This window comes from Copadichromis virginalis, linkage group LG1, assembly GCF_057382275.1.
Source record: "Copadichromis virginalis isolate Kocher_CV1m ecotype Utaka linkage group LG1, C_Virginalis_male_GT1.1, whole genome shotgun sequence".
Lineage (NCBI taxonomy): Eukaryota > Metazoa > Chordata > Actinopteri > Cichliformes > Cichlidae > Copadichromis > Copadichromis virginalis.
This window is the reverse complement of record NC_140618.1, coordinates 34324377-34341635: the sequence shown is the minus strand read 5'-3', so window position 1 is coordinate 34341635 and position 17259 is coordinate 34324377. Positions and strand designations below refer to the sequence as shown.

Genomic DNA, 17259 nt, shown 5'->3' with positions numbered 1-17259 from the left:
ATAGTCTGGAAAACAACCACACCGACATTTACATTTTTTCACCTTTTTTTCATGCATTTGAAAAAATTTGATTTACGTAACTTGCTAATTATTTTGCTGTAGTAATGTGCGTAATCATATTATTATTAAATGGCTGTGCCAAATCATACCAGTCAAATGTTTAGGAGAGTACTCATTCTTGAAAGTAAGTTTTCAAAAAATAAATAAAAATCGAACTAATTCTGATTGCATTAATAATAAATCCTGTTAGTGACTGTCTTTAAACATCTGTCGGCCAATGCTCAGGATTTTTTACGAGTCTGTTGTGGCTAGTGCCATCTTCTATGCTGTTGTATGCTGGGACAGCAAGGTTGAGGGTCGCAATCACAAACTGATCCGCAAGGGCAGCAATGTGGTGCGGATGCAGCTAGACTCCTTTAAGTTGGTGTTGGGCAGGCAGATGTTGTCCAAGATAAGGACAATGCTGGATAACACCTCCCACCTACTCCATGACATGCTGGCCGGTCACAGGAGCACGCTCAGTGAGAGACTGAGATTACCCAAATGCACCACTGAACGACACAGGAAATCATTCCTGTCTGTATAACTCCTCCATGTAGTACACTGCACACACTGCAATAGTTACATCCTTTTGCACATGCTCTACAGTAAAAATAACAAATAACAAAGTTTTACAAGTTAGAATAAAATGCTAGTCATATAAATTTCACCTCTGTAATATTCTTGAGCTATTTGTATAGAGCTATTTTTTTTATATTTTGTAAACTTTGTAATATATTTATCTTGGAGCAACTGTAACCACATAATTTCCTTAGGGATTATTAAAGTATTCTGATTCTGACTCTGCTTACTTTCTTGTCTCTTATGAGCAGTGTTGGTCAAGTTACTTGAAAAAAGTAATCAGTAACTAATTACTTTACTGATTACTTATTTTCAAAAGTAATTAATTACTTAGTTACTTTTAAAAAACACGATTTACAACCTGAATAGGTGATAAAGCGATAGATCTTTCAGCCCAATTTTACTTTTTCTGCATAATCCATCATACAAAATGTAATCAAATGGAAAAGTCTATTTTTAAAACTTTTATAGTTTTATTAATTTTAATATTGTAATTTTGTATATGCTCCCTCTTGGCAGTGTCATCAGGAGGCATGGAGTGAACTTCCACAGTTACGCTGATGACACGCAGCTGTACATCTCTGTGTCTCCTGATGACACCAGACCAATGGATGCCCTTTTTAACTGTATTTTAGATATAAGATCTTGGATGGCAGAAAACTTTTTACAGCTTAACCAGGACAAAACTGAAGTTTTAATCGTCGGTCCTGAGGCTCAGAGAGAGAAACTCTTGTCTAAATTAGAGGCATTTTCACTATGTCCTTCGTTACAAGTGAAAAACCTGGGTGTTATTTTTGACTCTGAGCTTGGTTTTATCCCACATATTAAACATGTAACCAAAATTGGATTTTATCATCTAAAAAATATAGCCAGAGTCCGCCCAATTCTCTCTCGGGCCAACACGGAGATGCTGATGCATGCTTTTATTACCAGTCGCATTGATTACTGTAATGCCCTGCTCTCTGGTCTTCCTAAGAAGAATATTTCAACTTTACAACTTTTGCAAAACTCGGGAGCTCGTGTGCTGACGAAGACCAGAGGGCGGGCCCACATTACACCGGTTTTAGAATCGCTGCATTGGCTCCCCGTGTGTTTCAGGATCGATTTTAAAGTTCTTTTATTGGTTTTTAAATGTCTTAATGGTCTTGGGCCTTCTTATCTCTCAGATCTGCTTTTACCATATGAACCCTCGCGGACCCTGAGGTCCTCTGGTACTGGCCTTTTGATTGTCCCTAAAGTCAGGACACATACTCACGGAGAGGCAGCTTTTCAGTGGTATGGCCCTCGTCTGTGGAACAGCCTGCCGGAGGAGCTCAGGGCCGCAGAGAACGTACATGTTTTTAAGAACAGGCTCAAGACCCACCTTTTTAATTTAGCTTTTACTTAGCGTTTATTTATTTTATGCTTATTTATTCTATCCTGTTATTTTATTATTAATTTAGGCTTTACCTAATATTTATTGATTTTATTCTTATCCATTTTTTAATCTTCTTACTCTATTTATATTTATATTTATATTGTATCCCGTTCTGTATCAGCATTCTCACGTATGTGAGAATGCTGTTTGTAGATTACAGCTCAGCATTCAATACCATCGTTCCCTCGAAGCTGGACAGGAAACTGCAGGATCTAGGACTGAGCAGCTCCCTCTGCAGCTGGATCCTTAGCTTCCTGTCTGACAGACGCCAAGTGGTCAGACTGGGCAGCATCACCTCATCCCCCATCACACTGAACGCTGGTGCTCCACAGGGGTGTGTACTGAGCCCTATCCTGTACTCACTCTACACCTACAACTGCACGGCCACTAACAACTCCAACATCATTGTGAAGTTTGCGGACGACACTACAGTGGTGGGTCTTATCACCAACGGTGATGAGACGGCTTACAGGGAGGAGGTCAGCGCCCTGACCCACTGGTGTCAAGACAACCATCTCACCCTCAACGTCGCAAAGACAAAGGAGTTGATAGTGGACTTCCGGAGGTGCAGAGAAGTACACACCCCTATCACCATCAACGGCGCTGCTGTGGAGAGAGTGAGCAGCTTCCGGTTCCTTGGTGTACATCTGGCTGAGGATCTTACGTGGTCAGTACACATAAACAAAACAGTGAAGAAGGCGCAGCAGCGCCTCTTCTTTCTCAGGAGACTGAAAAGATTTGGCATGAGCCCTCGCATCCTCAGGACCTTCTATCACTGTGCCATTGAGAGCATCCTCACTGGATGCATCACCACCTGGTATGGCAACAGCACCGCCTACAACCGCAAAGCTCTCCAGAAAGTAGTGCGGTGCTCTGAACTGATAATTGGAGGTGAGCTTCCCTCCCTCCAAGACATCTATAGGAAGCGGTGCCTGAGGAAAGCGGGGAGGATCATCAAGGACTCCAGTCACCCCAGCCATAAACTGTTCAGACTACTTCCCTCAGGAAGGAGGTTCTGCAGCATCCGGTCCCGTACCAGCAGACTGAGAGACAGCTTTTTCCATCAGGCCATCAGACTGCTGAGCACGTCATAGACACCTCAGCTTCACTACTGGAACTTCAACATTATGCACTCCATACTGTACAGTAATGCCACTGTTTTGCACATGTCTCAACTCTGTATATTTTTATATATTTTACTTATTGACTCTATTTAATTTGTAAAATATGTGTATACACACACACACGTGGAAAAACATTTAGTATACACATCCAGAAATTTTTTTTTTTTTTGCATATACTATTATATATTGTACATATATATTTATTAGTTTCAGATTTAGCCATTCGTATATTTTGCCTGTTTATGTTATTGTAGTTTGCACAACTCTGTTGTTTGTGAAGCTCGCACACAAGAATTTCACTCGCATGTGCTGTACCAATGTACCTGCACATGTGATGTGACAATAAAAGTGATTTGATTTGATTCTTATTTATTTTATCATTTTACCCTGTATATAGCCTATTGTGGCATATCTCCAGTGTTTCCTCGAAGGGGGCTCTCTGCACCGGGGCTGTGATCGACCGTGGCTGCTGGGTCTCTGGGGTTCCTCTCAGCCTGACTGGGGGGCTCCTTTGCCTCCCTCCTGCTGTGTGCCCAGCCTGGAGGCTGCGGTCTGTGACCGGCTCTCGGTGCAGACGGCTCCCTGTTATAGTGTTTCCTCACTTGGCTCATGTGAACCCAGCCCAATTTTTACTCTTTAAGTGTGCGCGTGTGTGTGTGTGTGTGTGTGTGTGTGTGTGTGTGTGTGTGTGTGTGTGTGTGTGTGTGTGTGTGGGTGGGGGGGGAGATATGTGTGTATTCACATCATTTATGTTAATGAGAGTGTGGGGAGTGAGTTGGAGGGTGGGGTGGGCTGCTTTTAACTATGTTAAGCACTTTGTGCTACAGTTTTTTGTATGAAAAGTGCTTTATAAATAAAGATTTATTGATTGAAGTAAAACACAGCAGAAAATAAATAAAATCAAAGACTAGCAGTCCTTTTGCTCTATTTTCACCTGTAAAGCAGGAGTTGGGTAGGCGAAGGTTTACCCTGGTGCAGGTGTGCCGCAGCGGTCAGTGGAAGGATACGGCAGTTTCTCTGTGAATTTCCCATTACGTGGTAGCACACTCGGAGCTTGCTTGGAAGTTTAGGGTTTTTTTCGCTGTAAAAAGATGTTTTCTTCCCACGCACAATGCTAATGGATGCTAATGTTTTTGTCACTTTTTATGCAATCAAACTTAACCCTTGTATGGTGTTCGGGTCTGTGAGACCCGTTTTCAGTTTTTTTTCAAAAGAAAAATTAAACAATTAATTATTTTTTCAACCTGAAATTCATTGGCTTTGGCTTATTTTCTGTGAAGAACATGAATCTGAACAAATTTTCAATGACCTCATACTGTACCTCCCCCCACGCATTTACATTACATACAAGGTGTTCGGGTCCACTGGACCCAGGTCTAGTAAAAGTGTTGAAAGTGTAGGTCCTGTGTTCCCACACTCTGTCTTCCTCCTTTCTGGTGCTGCTGATGGTGTTTTCTTCCCCTCCTGCTCGCGCACAAAGTTGCAACATTGTTGAAAATTCAACTATCAACACGTCTGCTCTTACATTCCCACACATTTTACCCTCTTTCTTGAGGGATCCAAATTTTATTTTCTCATACCCTGTCCCACCTGCAAATTAGGGGCATAATACTATAAATAAGACTTTGCCAGTGTGGTTCTTTATCACAACTGATCAAGATGGCAAAAGATTATCTGCTGCGAGGGCCATCCAATTGATTTTGGAAGAGAGAGGGGCTTCTGATGATGATGTTGACAAAGAGGTTTCAGAATATTTCACATTTCTGAGTCTGACAGTGACTTTGAAGAAGAGGATGGGTTGAGCACCATTTAGTAACAAAACAAAGACGAGTACCCCATCTGCAGCCAGCTCCAGGACCAGAACAAGCCCACCAGACAGCAAGTGAAGAAATATGGATGTCAATAACTGGTGAAATTGAATGGTCTTCTTGCCCAAGAAATGAGCCACCCTGCAGAGCTGCTACTGTGATAAGCCAGGGCCAACACGGCTGACAGTTACTCATGTGCAGGACATCAAGTCTTCATTTGAGCTTTTCATCCCAGATTCCATCCAGAAAATTATTCTGGATTGCAGTAATCTAGAAGGAAGGTGTGTTTTTGGAGAGAGGTGGAAGGAGATGGACCAAATCCATCTAAGAACCCCAAAGGCCTACTTTGGGGTTCTTATCCTTGCTGGAGTTTTCAGGTCCAAAGGGGAATCCACAGAATGCCTGTGGGATGCAGAAACCGGCAAGAACCTTTCCGTGCATCAATGTCTCTGGAAAACTTCCACAAAATTTCCAGGATTATCCGTTTTGATAACCGAGACGACAGACCAGCTCGACGGCAGAGAGACAAGCTAGCTGCCATCAGGACAGTGTGGGATAAGTGTGTGCACCACCTCCCCTGTTTTACAACCCTGGGCCTAATGTCACCATTGATGAGCAGCTGATGCCATTTAGTTGTGAAACATATTGCTTCACGTGTAAACGTGTTGTGTCTTTCCACTCACTCCACTTGATTATAACTGATTTTTTTTATAACATTTTATATAAAAGAAAAACGAGAAGCACATTAATTCATAAATGTGATCTAATAAAGGTAAAGGGAAAAAATTAACCATGTTTGCTGTTCATATGGCTTGTAATTGGGATGAAGTAAACATCTGTTGAGTAATTTAACATAAAATTGTTTGATAGTGTTAATTTGGAAAGCCAAAACTCTAGCGGGTCCACCAGACCCATGAACACTGGCTGAGTAACAAAAATACGAACACCACACAAGGGTTAAAGTAAGGTCAGTACTTCTACACTTTTTAAACGCTGCACGCTCATACTCTCTCCAGTACTCGATGATCCACTGTTGATCTGCACACAGCTGTTGTCACAACCGTCGCACTTGCTTACTTCCCTGTCATGAGACATTCTCGCAAAAAAATCACGGTTTTAGTAGCGCAGTAACGCAGCGTTCCTACGGGAAAGTAAAGATAATCCAAGTACCGTTTTTGCAATAGTAATCCCTTACTTTACTCGTTACCTGAAAAAAGTAATCGGATTACACTGCCCATCTCTGCTTATGAGTACCATATAATAAAGGTGCTAGATGATGAGCAGTGGGGCATATGATATATGATGCTATATAATTCAAACTGATGTAGTTGTCTTCTTGCTCTTTTAGCCACCAATGTTTCCAGCTTCTCTTTTGATTCTGGTCAGAGGCAGTTGGTAATACTACATGAAAAGGGCAGTATGCACAGTGCCCACAGAGACTGACGCAGCAGATCAGTCTCAGATTCTGGCGTTAATGTTAAATACTGAGAAGCAGAATTTGAATTTCTTTAATCAGAACCAGAGTCGTGCTAACTCTGCCAACACACAAAATATGTTTTCCTAAACGTTTCCTTTCAACATAATACAACTTGCCATTAGAACACTGTAGCCGCTGTACACTTGTGTAGATAATAAATGATTAATGATTTGAATAATTATTCTTTATTATTGACAACGTAGTGTGTTAAATTGTATAAAACAACAAATGTGAGCACGTTTTTACGTGACCACAAACTTTTAAGTGGTACAACATTTAACAGATAAATATGAAAATCAAATCGATTGGAGTTTGTAGCACAGTGGAGGCAAATCAAATTTTGTTTGTGATGCTCATGGCAAAGGAAAATTTGCACATTTAGAAGTTGAAGAAATCTGATTATAATTCAGGATCCCACAAACAAGAACTGGGAAACCCTTACAGTATATGCTCTATATGATATATTTCAAGTCATGTGTTAGGTTTAAGATACGATGACCATGAGCTTGTACAAGGACTGAACTTACAGTCCTTAAGGCATATGAGAAATTTCTAGAGAAAAATATATCAGAGTACTTTCAATCAATGTTTGTGCCATGTGTCAGTGTGCAGAATAATTTCTTTATGTTATCTGTGTGTCTCTTCACACTACCTTCAACATCCAGGGCATTAGAATATATGAATGATAACTGGATCCTCTTTCTTGACAGTGAGATGCGAGCCCAACAAAATAGTATTCTCACTGTGCAGTAGTGTGTATGGTTCAAAGCATTTTTCTTTTCAAAATTAATAATGGATCACTGGACTCTTTGTTTTTGTTGCAAACCCAGGGAGAAATATCTCACACACTAGGCTGTTCCACCTTAGCTCTGTAGTCTGCAAATGTAATACTTTGTTTGAGTCTCTTTTTCTCTCAGCAGTGTAGTTTTTGGCTTCAGCAGTCAATCAGTGTACGGTCTCATATTTACTAGGGTAAATATGTTGATTTTGCTCTATGTCTCTACAGATTTGTAAATAGGTAAATTTCCAGCTTTTTCTATGGAATTACAGTGTAATTATTAGAAATGTCTTTCCTAGAGCTTTTTTTTTTTTCATTTTCACAGGACAATGCTGCTTGGAAGTACACGTTTTTGTTTGTACAAGTCTTTGTCCCTGTGAAAAATTAAGTGCACTCCTACTGCTATAGAAATAAAGAGGGTCAGAAAAGCCAGATGCTGCTAATCGAATGCACTCGATTAGCTAATCATCAGCAAGTGTGAACACCACTATAAAAGCAGAAGTTGGAGCTTGTCTTGTGTTAATACACAATTTTCCCAGGGCTGAATATCTCGGGAGATAAGACACTTCTTGACAGACTCTGCGAGCCTCAGCTCGTGTGTCTAATGTTAAAGGTTCACGACAGTGCATTTAGATAAACACTAAAAACGCATGAGTTCTTTGGAAGGGTTGCCAGGACTTAAGTGGTGATTTTGGTCATAATCCACAGCATATCATCACAAACACCTCATACCAACTGTAAAGCACAGTGGTGGTGGGCTAACAATTTGAGGTTTCAGGTTTAATTCATTGAGTCAACCAGGAACTCTTCTGTATCTAAAACACAACTGCTGAAAAAGAAAATAATCGAGGTATTGCGATAGCCCTCAAAATTCAGAGTTTAACCTGATTTAAATAACAGAAGCATTGCTATACAAAAAAATCCTCCAGAATGATGTGAGAAACTGATAAACTAATATAGAAAACAATGACTTGAGCTAGTACTGCTAAAAGTACCTCTATTAGCTATTCAATCATGGCATGTACTTGTTTTTTTTTAATTTATAAAGCAAAGTTTGGGATTGTTTTAAGCCTTGCCCTTTAGTATCTTAACAAATTTTAATTGTTTCATGAAGTTAATTTTTCCCTGCAACTTATTTAGGTTCCGAAAATGGAGGATTTGTAATGTCTAATATTTTACTATCAACTCTAAACTTATTCTAATAAAAACAAGCCTCCCTCTATTCCTGCCAACGAGCTTTCACTTTTGTTTGATATGCAAACACTTTTTTCCCCTGAAAGCTATGCATACTCACATTAGGCGTCTGTTTGAGCACAGCAGTTTCTATTAGTTAAAAAAAAAAAAGTGGCTTTGTACAATGGTGGTTATTAAAGGATCAGCAATGAAAAGAAAGCATTTAAATGGTGATAAGGCTCATTTTTTATATTTTGTACAGAGAGCACCAAAACAGATATGTCATTTTTATTAGCTGTCAGCCTGCGCTGCTCATAACAAATGGACTGCCTGCCAATAGATTATTCTCCTTCATTAAATATGCTGTAATGCAAGAATACAATAGCTACAACTAAATGCTTCATAAAATAAATGCTCGCTGTGAAGTGGAGTTAATGCCTTTGATGATTATTTCATGAGTCAAATCAGGATTTCTGCTCGTTCAGAAATTTCAGGCCTCTTGAAGCCCAGAAGAGGCTTCCATCAGTGAAAGAGGCGAAGCTGGAGCACTCTCATTCTCTTTTTGCTCCTCGTTCAATGCAAATGATTCTTCTCCAGCTGACAAGTATCAGTGGCTCCGTGTCCTGCAGCATGATGGAGACGGGCTGTCAGGCTGGTGCCCGTCGTAGGCCTAGAGTGATGTATTCATTTAATTCCACAAAAGGTGACACGCTGTACAAAGTCAACCTTCCAGTCGCACCCTACCCTTTCTCTTAAACATGCACACATGTTTGTAATGAAGCCGTCTCTACTTGAAGTGTGGAAATGCAATTTAATGTTGTAGAAAAACATTTCCTCATGATGCCTGTTAAATTACTGCATGATAATTGTTTTAGCACTAACTCAGCCTGCTGTGTGGGGGGTTGATGGGCCATCATTAGCAGTGTGGAAGAGGTTTGAACTGAACCCTAAGATAGCATGTACTGATCATCACCATCTCCTTTCCTTTGTCTTCTTGTTTTGTTGCAGCAGTTCAAATGTTTCATTCAACTTAACAAAGGTACTCTATTTGTTTGGAACTTCTAAGATAAGACATTTAAATAATTTGAACCAAAAGGGCATCATTCTTTGCGGTATGTGGGCCATGTGTAAGTTGTGTGCAGCCACGGACCAGTTGCAAACACACTGCTGGCCCAGATGTCAGCTTAATGTGTACCTTAATCAAGCCATGTAATAGCAACATGTGCCGGAACATAATAGTGCAAAAGTAAGATGACAGAACGCTGTTCGGATAGTGAATGGACTGATTATTTTATAGCGCACTTCCTTTCCCCCTTATTACTCAGAGCTCTATACAACATGCCATATTCTCCCAATCACACACTTTCTCTAAACTGAGTGCTTCCTGACTACATTCACACTCTTGACATGCAAGAGAAGCCAGGGATTGAACCTCCAACCTTCCGATCAGTAGGTGACCTGCTCTACCGCCTGAGCTACAGCCGCCCACCAGCAAAGAGGAGTAAACCGTCACTAGGTTTTGGTTAAAGTGTACACTCACAAACCTGTCAAACCTGCATTTGAAACGTTGGCTACTATAGCAGTATAGTATTGCAAATGGCATTTGGGTCATCTAACTAAAATAGAAAAATAGGGACACAAATAGTGCCATCATTGCCAGACCTAGCCCACATCTGGTTGACATACACTCTGCCATGATACCGGTCAGTCAGAAGTGCCAGCTTGATGCCAGATCCGGGCCAGACCTGTTTTCTATGGGCCTGGGCCACATAAACCAGACCACAATCGAGCCAGATATTGCATGCCATCACGTAGACAGTGCCATCTATCCCAGGCCTGGCCCATATCTGAATGACATACGTCTTATCATACCAGAAATCAACCAGCAGTGCCGGCTTGATACCAGATCTGGGCCAGACCTGCTTGCTAAGTTTCAGTGACTTAGTTCATTTATTTGTACATTTATTGAGATGCATTTGTTATTACAACCTAACATTATAGGGTGGCTTCGGCTCAGGAGGTGAAGCAGGTTAATAAAAGATTGTTGGTTTGATCTTTGGCAGGTCTGAGTTGTCCTTTGGCAAGATACTGAACCCAAAGTTGCTGCCGATGCATTCAACAGAGTGTGAAGGTGTGTAAATGTTAGGTAGCACTCAGACATAGAAAAACGTGCTTATATAAATGCACTGGTGAATGAGACAGGTTGTATAGCAGAAAAGCACTATATAAGAGCCAGTCCATTTTCATTAACCTGAGGTTTTGGTTGGTGTTGGGAGAAAGATTAGGGTTTTTGATGCCAAACAATTCATTACTTAATTACAATACTCACGCAACAGCCAATCTGAAACCCTGTGTAAACTCTCATAACTTTGTTTATGATATGATAATGTAGCCTTGGTTAATACCAAATAAATGCATGTCATTTGGATTCAAAATGACATCATTAAAAGAAAAACACATTCATGAAGCTCCTTTGCATGTGGGTGGCAGCGTCAGTCTTCCTTAAAGCTATACAGGAGTGTAATCTTTTAAGCGTTCTTCAGTTTATAGATTGACTTCTCAGTTCAACTTTGACCCACTGCACCTACATAGTTACAGTATGTGTGCACACTTTTTCTTTTTTTTGTCAAGTTCTTCTGAGCTCTTCCTGTCCTATAATTCCGATTGATATTCTGTGGAGTAGGTCCACTCTCCCTTTTCATAAATATGCATGAGAGCTGTCGAGCTTTGGTATTGAATTGGCTTGATCCCTGTGTGAGTCTGTGTTTTTTGGGTTGGTTTTTTTGCTTCTGAATATATTGGGATAGGTGACATTCTGGGCTATGTTTGGTTATATATTAGAGAGCTGTGTTTGCCAGATGTGGTGTACCTTCTGTGTGTGAATGTGTATGTGTGCTTAAGGCCAGAGGTTCCAGAGCTGGGGTCACTTTCAGCCGCAGGGAAGCTGAAATGTCACGACTTGTTGCCTGCGGCTCTTGGGCTGCTGCTGCTGTTTGTGCCTGGTTGGCTCTTAATTTAGCGTGCCTGATGAGGGTGGAGAGTAGAGCACACATGGTGCAGGGAAGAGCTAAAGTTAAACGCCTGCAGTCACACTGTAAAGTGAGGGTAGTAGGTAAAACTGAGAGAGAAAGCCCCCCCCAATCTTTGTTTGAGCAATCTGTTCATCTTTCAGCCGCATTTCAGCCCAAGGTCCACTCTCCTCTGCCATTTCGGAAACACCAAAATTTAGAATTTGTTGCTGACCCAGTTTTAGTTTTAAACCCTGGGTATATGTTATGGTCTGGGCAAGAGAAAACTGAGACTTTTACAGTGCACAATTACTCACTTGGGGGTATTTTTGCTGTGAGTTGTGAGTTGCTATGTACTGAGCAGGGTGATGGATAAATTTCCTTCTCTACAGTTCAGAAAGTTCTGAGACTTTAAGATAGGAAGACACAGACACCTGTGTTCTGGTGCCTGATAGAGCCATATTTGGGTCGCATACTCATTTCCCTGGAATAGATAGTGATCCAGCCATATTTGCATTGGAGCCACTCTCCATCTACCTTTTCTGTTGCTATGTATTCTCAAGTCTTATCGTAACACTTTCTCCAAAACCAAAAAGGAAATATCATTCTTATCATTTTCATCCTTATTGCAATTGTGATCTTGCGGGGGGTTTACAGGGTTCCATCTGTAAATGACTGCTGGTCAGCAAACCTGGGAAACCCACAGATAATTGGAACTATGGCACGAAACCGCTTCCAAAACATCATGCAACACCTACGCTTTGATGACAAGTCCACCCGCTGTGATCGAGCAAAGACTGACAAGTTTGCTGCAATTTCCAGTGTGTGGGGATCATTTGTCACCAACAGCATCACGTGCTACAACCCTGGTCTACATATCACCGTTGATGAACAGCTTTTCCCATCAAAGACTCGGTGCTGTTTCCTGCAGTATATTGCAAGTAAACCTGACAAGTTTGGGATCAAGTTTTGGGTGGCTTGCGACCTAAAATCCAAGTACATTTGCAATGTCTTCCCATATCTTGGCAAGGACCCCAATCGTCCCACTGGGGAGAGACTTTCTGAAAATGTAGTAATGAGGCTGATGGAACCATTCCTAGACAAGGGCAGAAATGTTACCACGGATAATTTTTTCACCACGCTTTCACTTGCACAAAAACTTCTTAGACGGAAAACCACCATCCTCGGCACAGTCAACAGGATTCGCAGGGAAATTCCTCAATCCACTAGACAGACAGATCGCAATGAATTCACCACTCAGGTATGTTACAGGTCTTTTGTGGTTCTATGTTTATGTGTTTCATTGTGTGTAAAAGGGCTATGGAAATAACAATTTATCTTATTTCTTAGGTGTTTTCAACCTCTGCTGCCACGCTGACGGCGTATGCGGCCAAACGGAAGAAGACAGTCTATGTTCTTAGCAGCATGCACAGCGTGGTTCAGACTGATAACACCACCAAAAGGAAGCCAAACACTGTCTCCCTTTACAACAAAACAAAGTGTGGCGTGGATGTGATGGACCAGATGGTTCGGGAGTACACTGTCCGCAAAGGAACACGGCGCTGGCCAGTCGCCGTGTTTTATAACATGATTGACATGGTTTTTTGTACTGTTTTTATCAATAAATCTCAGCAACAAAGGACATACACCCATGTGTGTTGATTTCTCCCTAAGATGGCAAACTGAAACACTCCAAGTTGGTGACTTTTGGAGATTTATTTCCCTGGACGATTGAGAATGCATCAAGATGAAACACAAAAGGAAGTGCACAGCTTTTAGCAGCTCCCCCACGCCCTCAATCACACACCCCCACTCCCCTCCCTCCAGAATTCCCAGATAACAACCCAATTTACATATGAATGACTAGCCAATTTAGCTTCCACTTGGCTGAAGCTAAAGCTTAGCTAAAAGCCATTTGGCTGCTCTCCGGGTTTTAAAGGTAGAAAAAGCCAAATGGCAGTCCGTGGGGGTTTAAAAATCTTCCAACCTGCTTTTGGATAAAACCTCGTACACATAATGTGTTTTCTTTGAGTTTCCCCTTCCTTTGTTCAGGAAACTGAGCATCTGTGACCTGTGACTTCTCCCCCTGCAGCTACTTCGAGCTGGAAAGCAGCGGGGTGAGAGAGGAGATCCGCTATCACTACCGCTTCAAAGGCAAGCCACGTTCTGAATCCTTCCCCTACCGCCTCGCTGATGGCCAGTGGCACAAGATCGCCCTTACCATCAGTGCCTCCCACCTGCTTCTGCACGTTGACTGTAACAGGTAACACACACACATACCGCTCTTGAGCACCTTCACATCTCTGTCACAAGAGACTGTGCTGAGTAATTTTTCCCATGCTCCTTTGAAGTGACATGTCTAATGAGCTGCCTGTGTTTATCAGGGTAAATATTTGTTCAGTGCATTCTCCTTGTGGAGAGCAGGGTGTTAGCATGGCTGACAGTAAAACATTCAAGGACAGACTAACGAAGAGAAAGGCTGTATACTGATATAACATCCTGTGTGTCTCTGTATAGGATGTGTCTTCAGCTCACACCGTTGTTTAATGAAGTGGAAGGTACCGATGATATAATCGCCACATTGATTGGCCAGTGAATACCCTTATCTAAAGAGAATACTCGAGGCTGATCTGTAAACACGCACTTCAGTTGTGACAGTCTTTCTCAGCCCTCACATTCTCTCCTGAGACCCATGAAGGCATCACTTGTCCTTTTTTTAAATACAGTTGCTAGACAGAACAAGCAGGCTAAATTTGAGTGGAGGTAATGCTCTGTCACCACTTGAGGATGAAAGACGGTACGATGCACGCGAGGATTGCGCTCTAATATTGATTTTTCCCAGATGCCTATTATACCCATCAGGCTGGTGGTTTGTCAATTAATTATCACTGCAGTGGCTGTCTCTCTGATGATAGTCTGGTGAAGATGAAGGAGGGCATCAGAGTGTTATTGGATAGAAAAAGATCAAAACATAATTTGAATCAAAACGTTTTGCTTATGCTGTTATTTTGAGCAGGGCTGATGTAATTAATACAGTGAAATTGAATGGGTTGGTTTGGTGCTATTAGTCATTAGCTTGTGGCTGCGTGTGGTATAAAAGTGAAGCCTGATACTTAGCGTAACTGTCTGAGCAAGTGCCTGTGACTGTGTCTAAATCCTACTCATTTTTACAGAGTCTAGTCACTAATGCTTTTTTACCCCCTCAGCTGTGAAAGGCTGATGGGCATCCTGCCAGGGTGGCGGGTGGGCAGTGTGGACACCCAAGTTTGTGAATGTGATAACTTGAGAACAAGGTTATGTAGGATGCTGAAATTCATAGCACAGGTGCATCTGCCAAACATCTTAAATGAGTAAAAATTTCAGTGATCCCGACCTCAAGGTCAAGGCCAGAGATCAAGTTTTCTGAAAATCTGATATATATGTATGTACTTAATCAGGTCATTCAGCAATACAAACATTAACTTTGCACTGATGCCCTTTTTCTCATTTACCAAGACATGCAAGGAATTTGAAGGCCTATATTTAGAACTGTAATGTCAAGGCAAGAAAGAGTGTGAATGTCAACATGCTTACCAAGCCACTTACTCCATGTGTCTGGGTCAGGTTCACCACCTCATCAGCAGACACTTTCAGCTCTTACCTTTGTTTGGTCATCTGAATTCACTGTCATCTGCAGCAATGCCAGCTAAAGCCACATGCCACTCAGTTTTCAGAATGTCTTTAAAGTAGCAATCACAGCTCATGATGTCTTTCATCTGAGCAACAACACCGCACTTTAGTCCGTTGTGATGCTCTAACAAGGGGATGTTTTTCCCAGCTGCCCCAAGTGTCACCATCAGCTCCTCTCCCACCGTAATCTCAGAATACACGGTGAAACCTAGTTGTGGCTCTGTCAAAGTGTCAAACAACAAAAACAGAACAACTGTTAATTCGGCCTTTTCTACAATACGCTAAATTTGACTTTCATCTACAAGTGCAATTGCCTGTGCGTCTTTGGGGCAGATAATTTTAAATCACCAGTGCTGGGTAAATACAAGAAACCAAAAGGTTTATGCAATAAACCAAAAACAAAAAAACTAACGATAACCCACAAAATCTACTGTACATCTACTTTCATGTCACTGACTTTTATCTGTGACATTATTCAATATTTTTATCTGTAAGTGTGCATTGATAAAGCTTGAAATTGTATGTTTGTTTGTTTTTTTGATAAAAATTTAGTATCAATGAATGACCAATCAGACAAAGCTGTCTATAAATCTAAACACTGTATTGATTTATATACAGGATAGTTTTCATCACAAAGGTACAGTTATATTTCATGTTTGTTTAGAATAATAATACAAATTAACTCAATGCCACACAAACTTAGACAAAGAATAATAGTCAGGAAGTAAATCTGCGTTGACAAAACAAGCGAAATAAAAATTGCATATTCATATCCACCCAAACTGAGCCTTTCATATTCTTCGTGTTAAGAATATTTACTTATTCAAACTAGCAGACCCATTAGCTTTGAATTTTTAAGAGTATAATTTCTGCACTAAACCACACTCTATTGATTTCAAGGCTCATTAAATGCTTTTAAGTGTCTGTAAATGGGAGATGGAGCAATTTATTGTCATATCCTCGGGTGGACTTAAACTTGTAGTGTTCCTTTGGCTTTTCCTTTACTGATGTCTATTTTACAGCCAAACACAAGATGTTGTTGGGTCTCATAGACTCATGTTTAACTGCAAAATCAGTAAGTCAATAAGGCTCAGAATTACAGTACAAAGAGTAATGATATAAAAGAAATTATAAATGAAATATTAAAGACATCGTTTTATTTGGGGGGAAATACGCTGATTTGCTTTATTGGCAAGCATTAGACAAAAAAAAAAAATCAATATCACCTTCATGTCTGCCGGTTGAATATGAAGCAGAAGACTTGATGTACCTTCTCTTTGGAGGTTACCAAAGGACATTCTAGGAAATTAATATCACCCTCCCCAATGTTACGTTTCATTCTCCTGCTTTTGCTCCGATGAATGGCTTTAAAATAATAATTTCAGTTGCAGTAATGTATTCAGACACAGTTTAAATGTCTTTGACCCACATCGCTCATCACCATAATAATTTTTTAAATGAACCGAATGTTCCCCTACGCACATTTTGGACATTGTTCAAGTTGGGAAACGAGACTTGTTCATAACTGCCCTGTTCTCTAGATACTGCTGTCCCTTCATGAAGTTTGACAGATCCATGTGAACAATATTTTTTATGTGTTTCTGAACTCATTTCCATATCTTATACTTATAATTCCTCTGGTATTGTGGAGGGTAGCAGCTTCAGCATTTACATGTCATCTTATTTGACTTCCTTGTGCAGGTCCCTATGCCCAAACGGAGGGCTCTTACCTTGGGTTAGGATTTGAAATTACTCTGATGGTGGTTCAGAGTCCTGAAAATTCATGGAATTTTCCTTTCTTCCTCTGCTGTCCTTGTGTAAGATTGATTGAAAAAGAGGAAAATATTATTTGAAGAACATGTGGACTATACAAAGTGGGATGAAGCCTGTCAATAAACATAAGACATTTACCAGGAAAAGTGCTGCATAATAAAGTTCTGATTATATAGTATGCCACATTTGAAGTTATTAAACGGTATAGCTGTGTTACGGCCTCTGGCCTTAGGTGGCCCCGCCTTCCTCTATGGCAGACCTTCCCAAAGTGTGGGGCCCGCCCCCTAGGGGGGGTGCAGAGCCATGGCAGGGGGGACGCGGGATGAAAAGGGGGGGAAAAAACAAAACGCTTGGACACTGCTAGCACGGGCGCCTACAGAAACGCAAAGCAGGAGATGAAGCATCACTGAA

The 17259-nt window shown here is 41.0% G+C and overlaps 1 protein-coding gene across 1 annotated transcript in view; it reads left to right on the top strand.

Moving 5' to 3' along the window:
- The window catches only part of LOC146719118 (protein kinase C-binding protein NELL1-like), a 320797-nt gene that overhangs the window by 61419 nt on the left and 242119 nt on the right, over positions 1-17259 (top strand). Inside the window, exon 4 of the mRNA XM_085460591.1 lies at positions 13499-13669. Coding sequence (XP_085316717.1) covers positions 13499-13669 — 171 coding nt within the window. The remainder of the gene's footprint in view (positions 1-13498; positions 13670-17259) is intronic.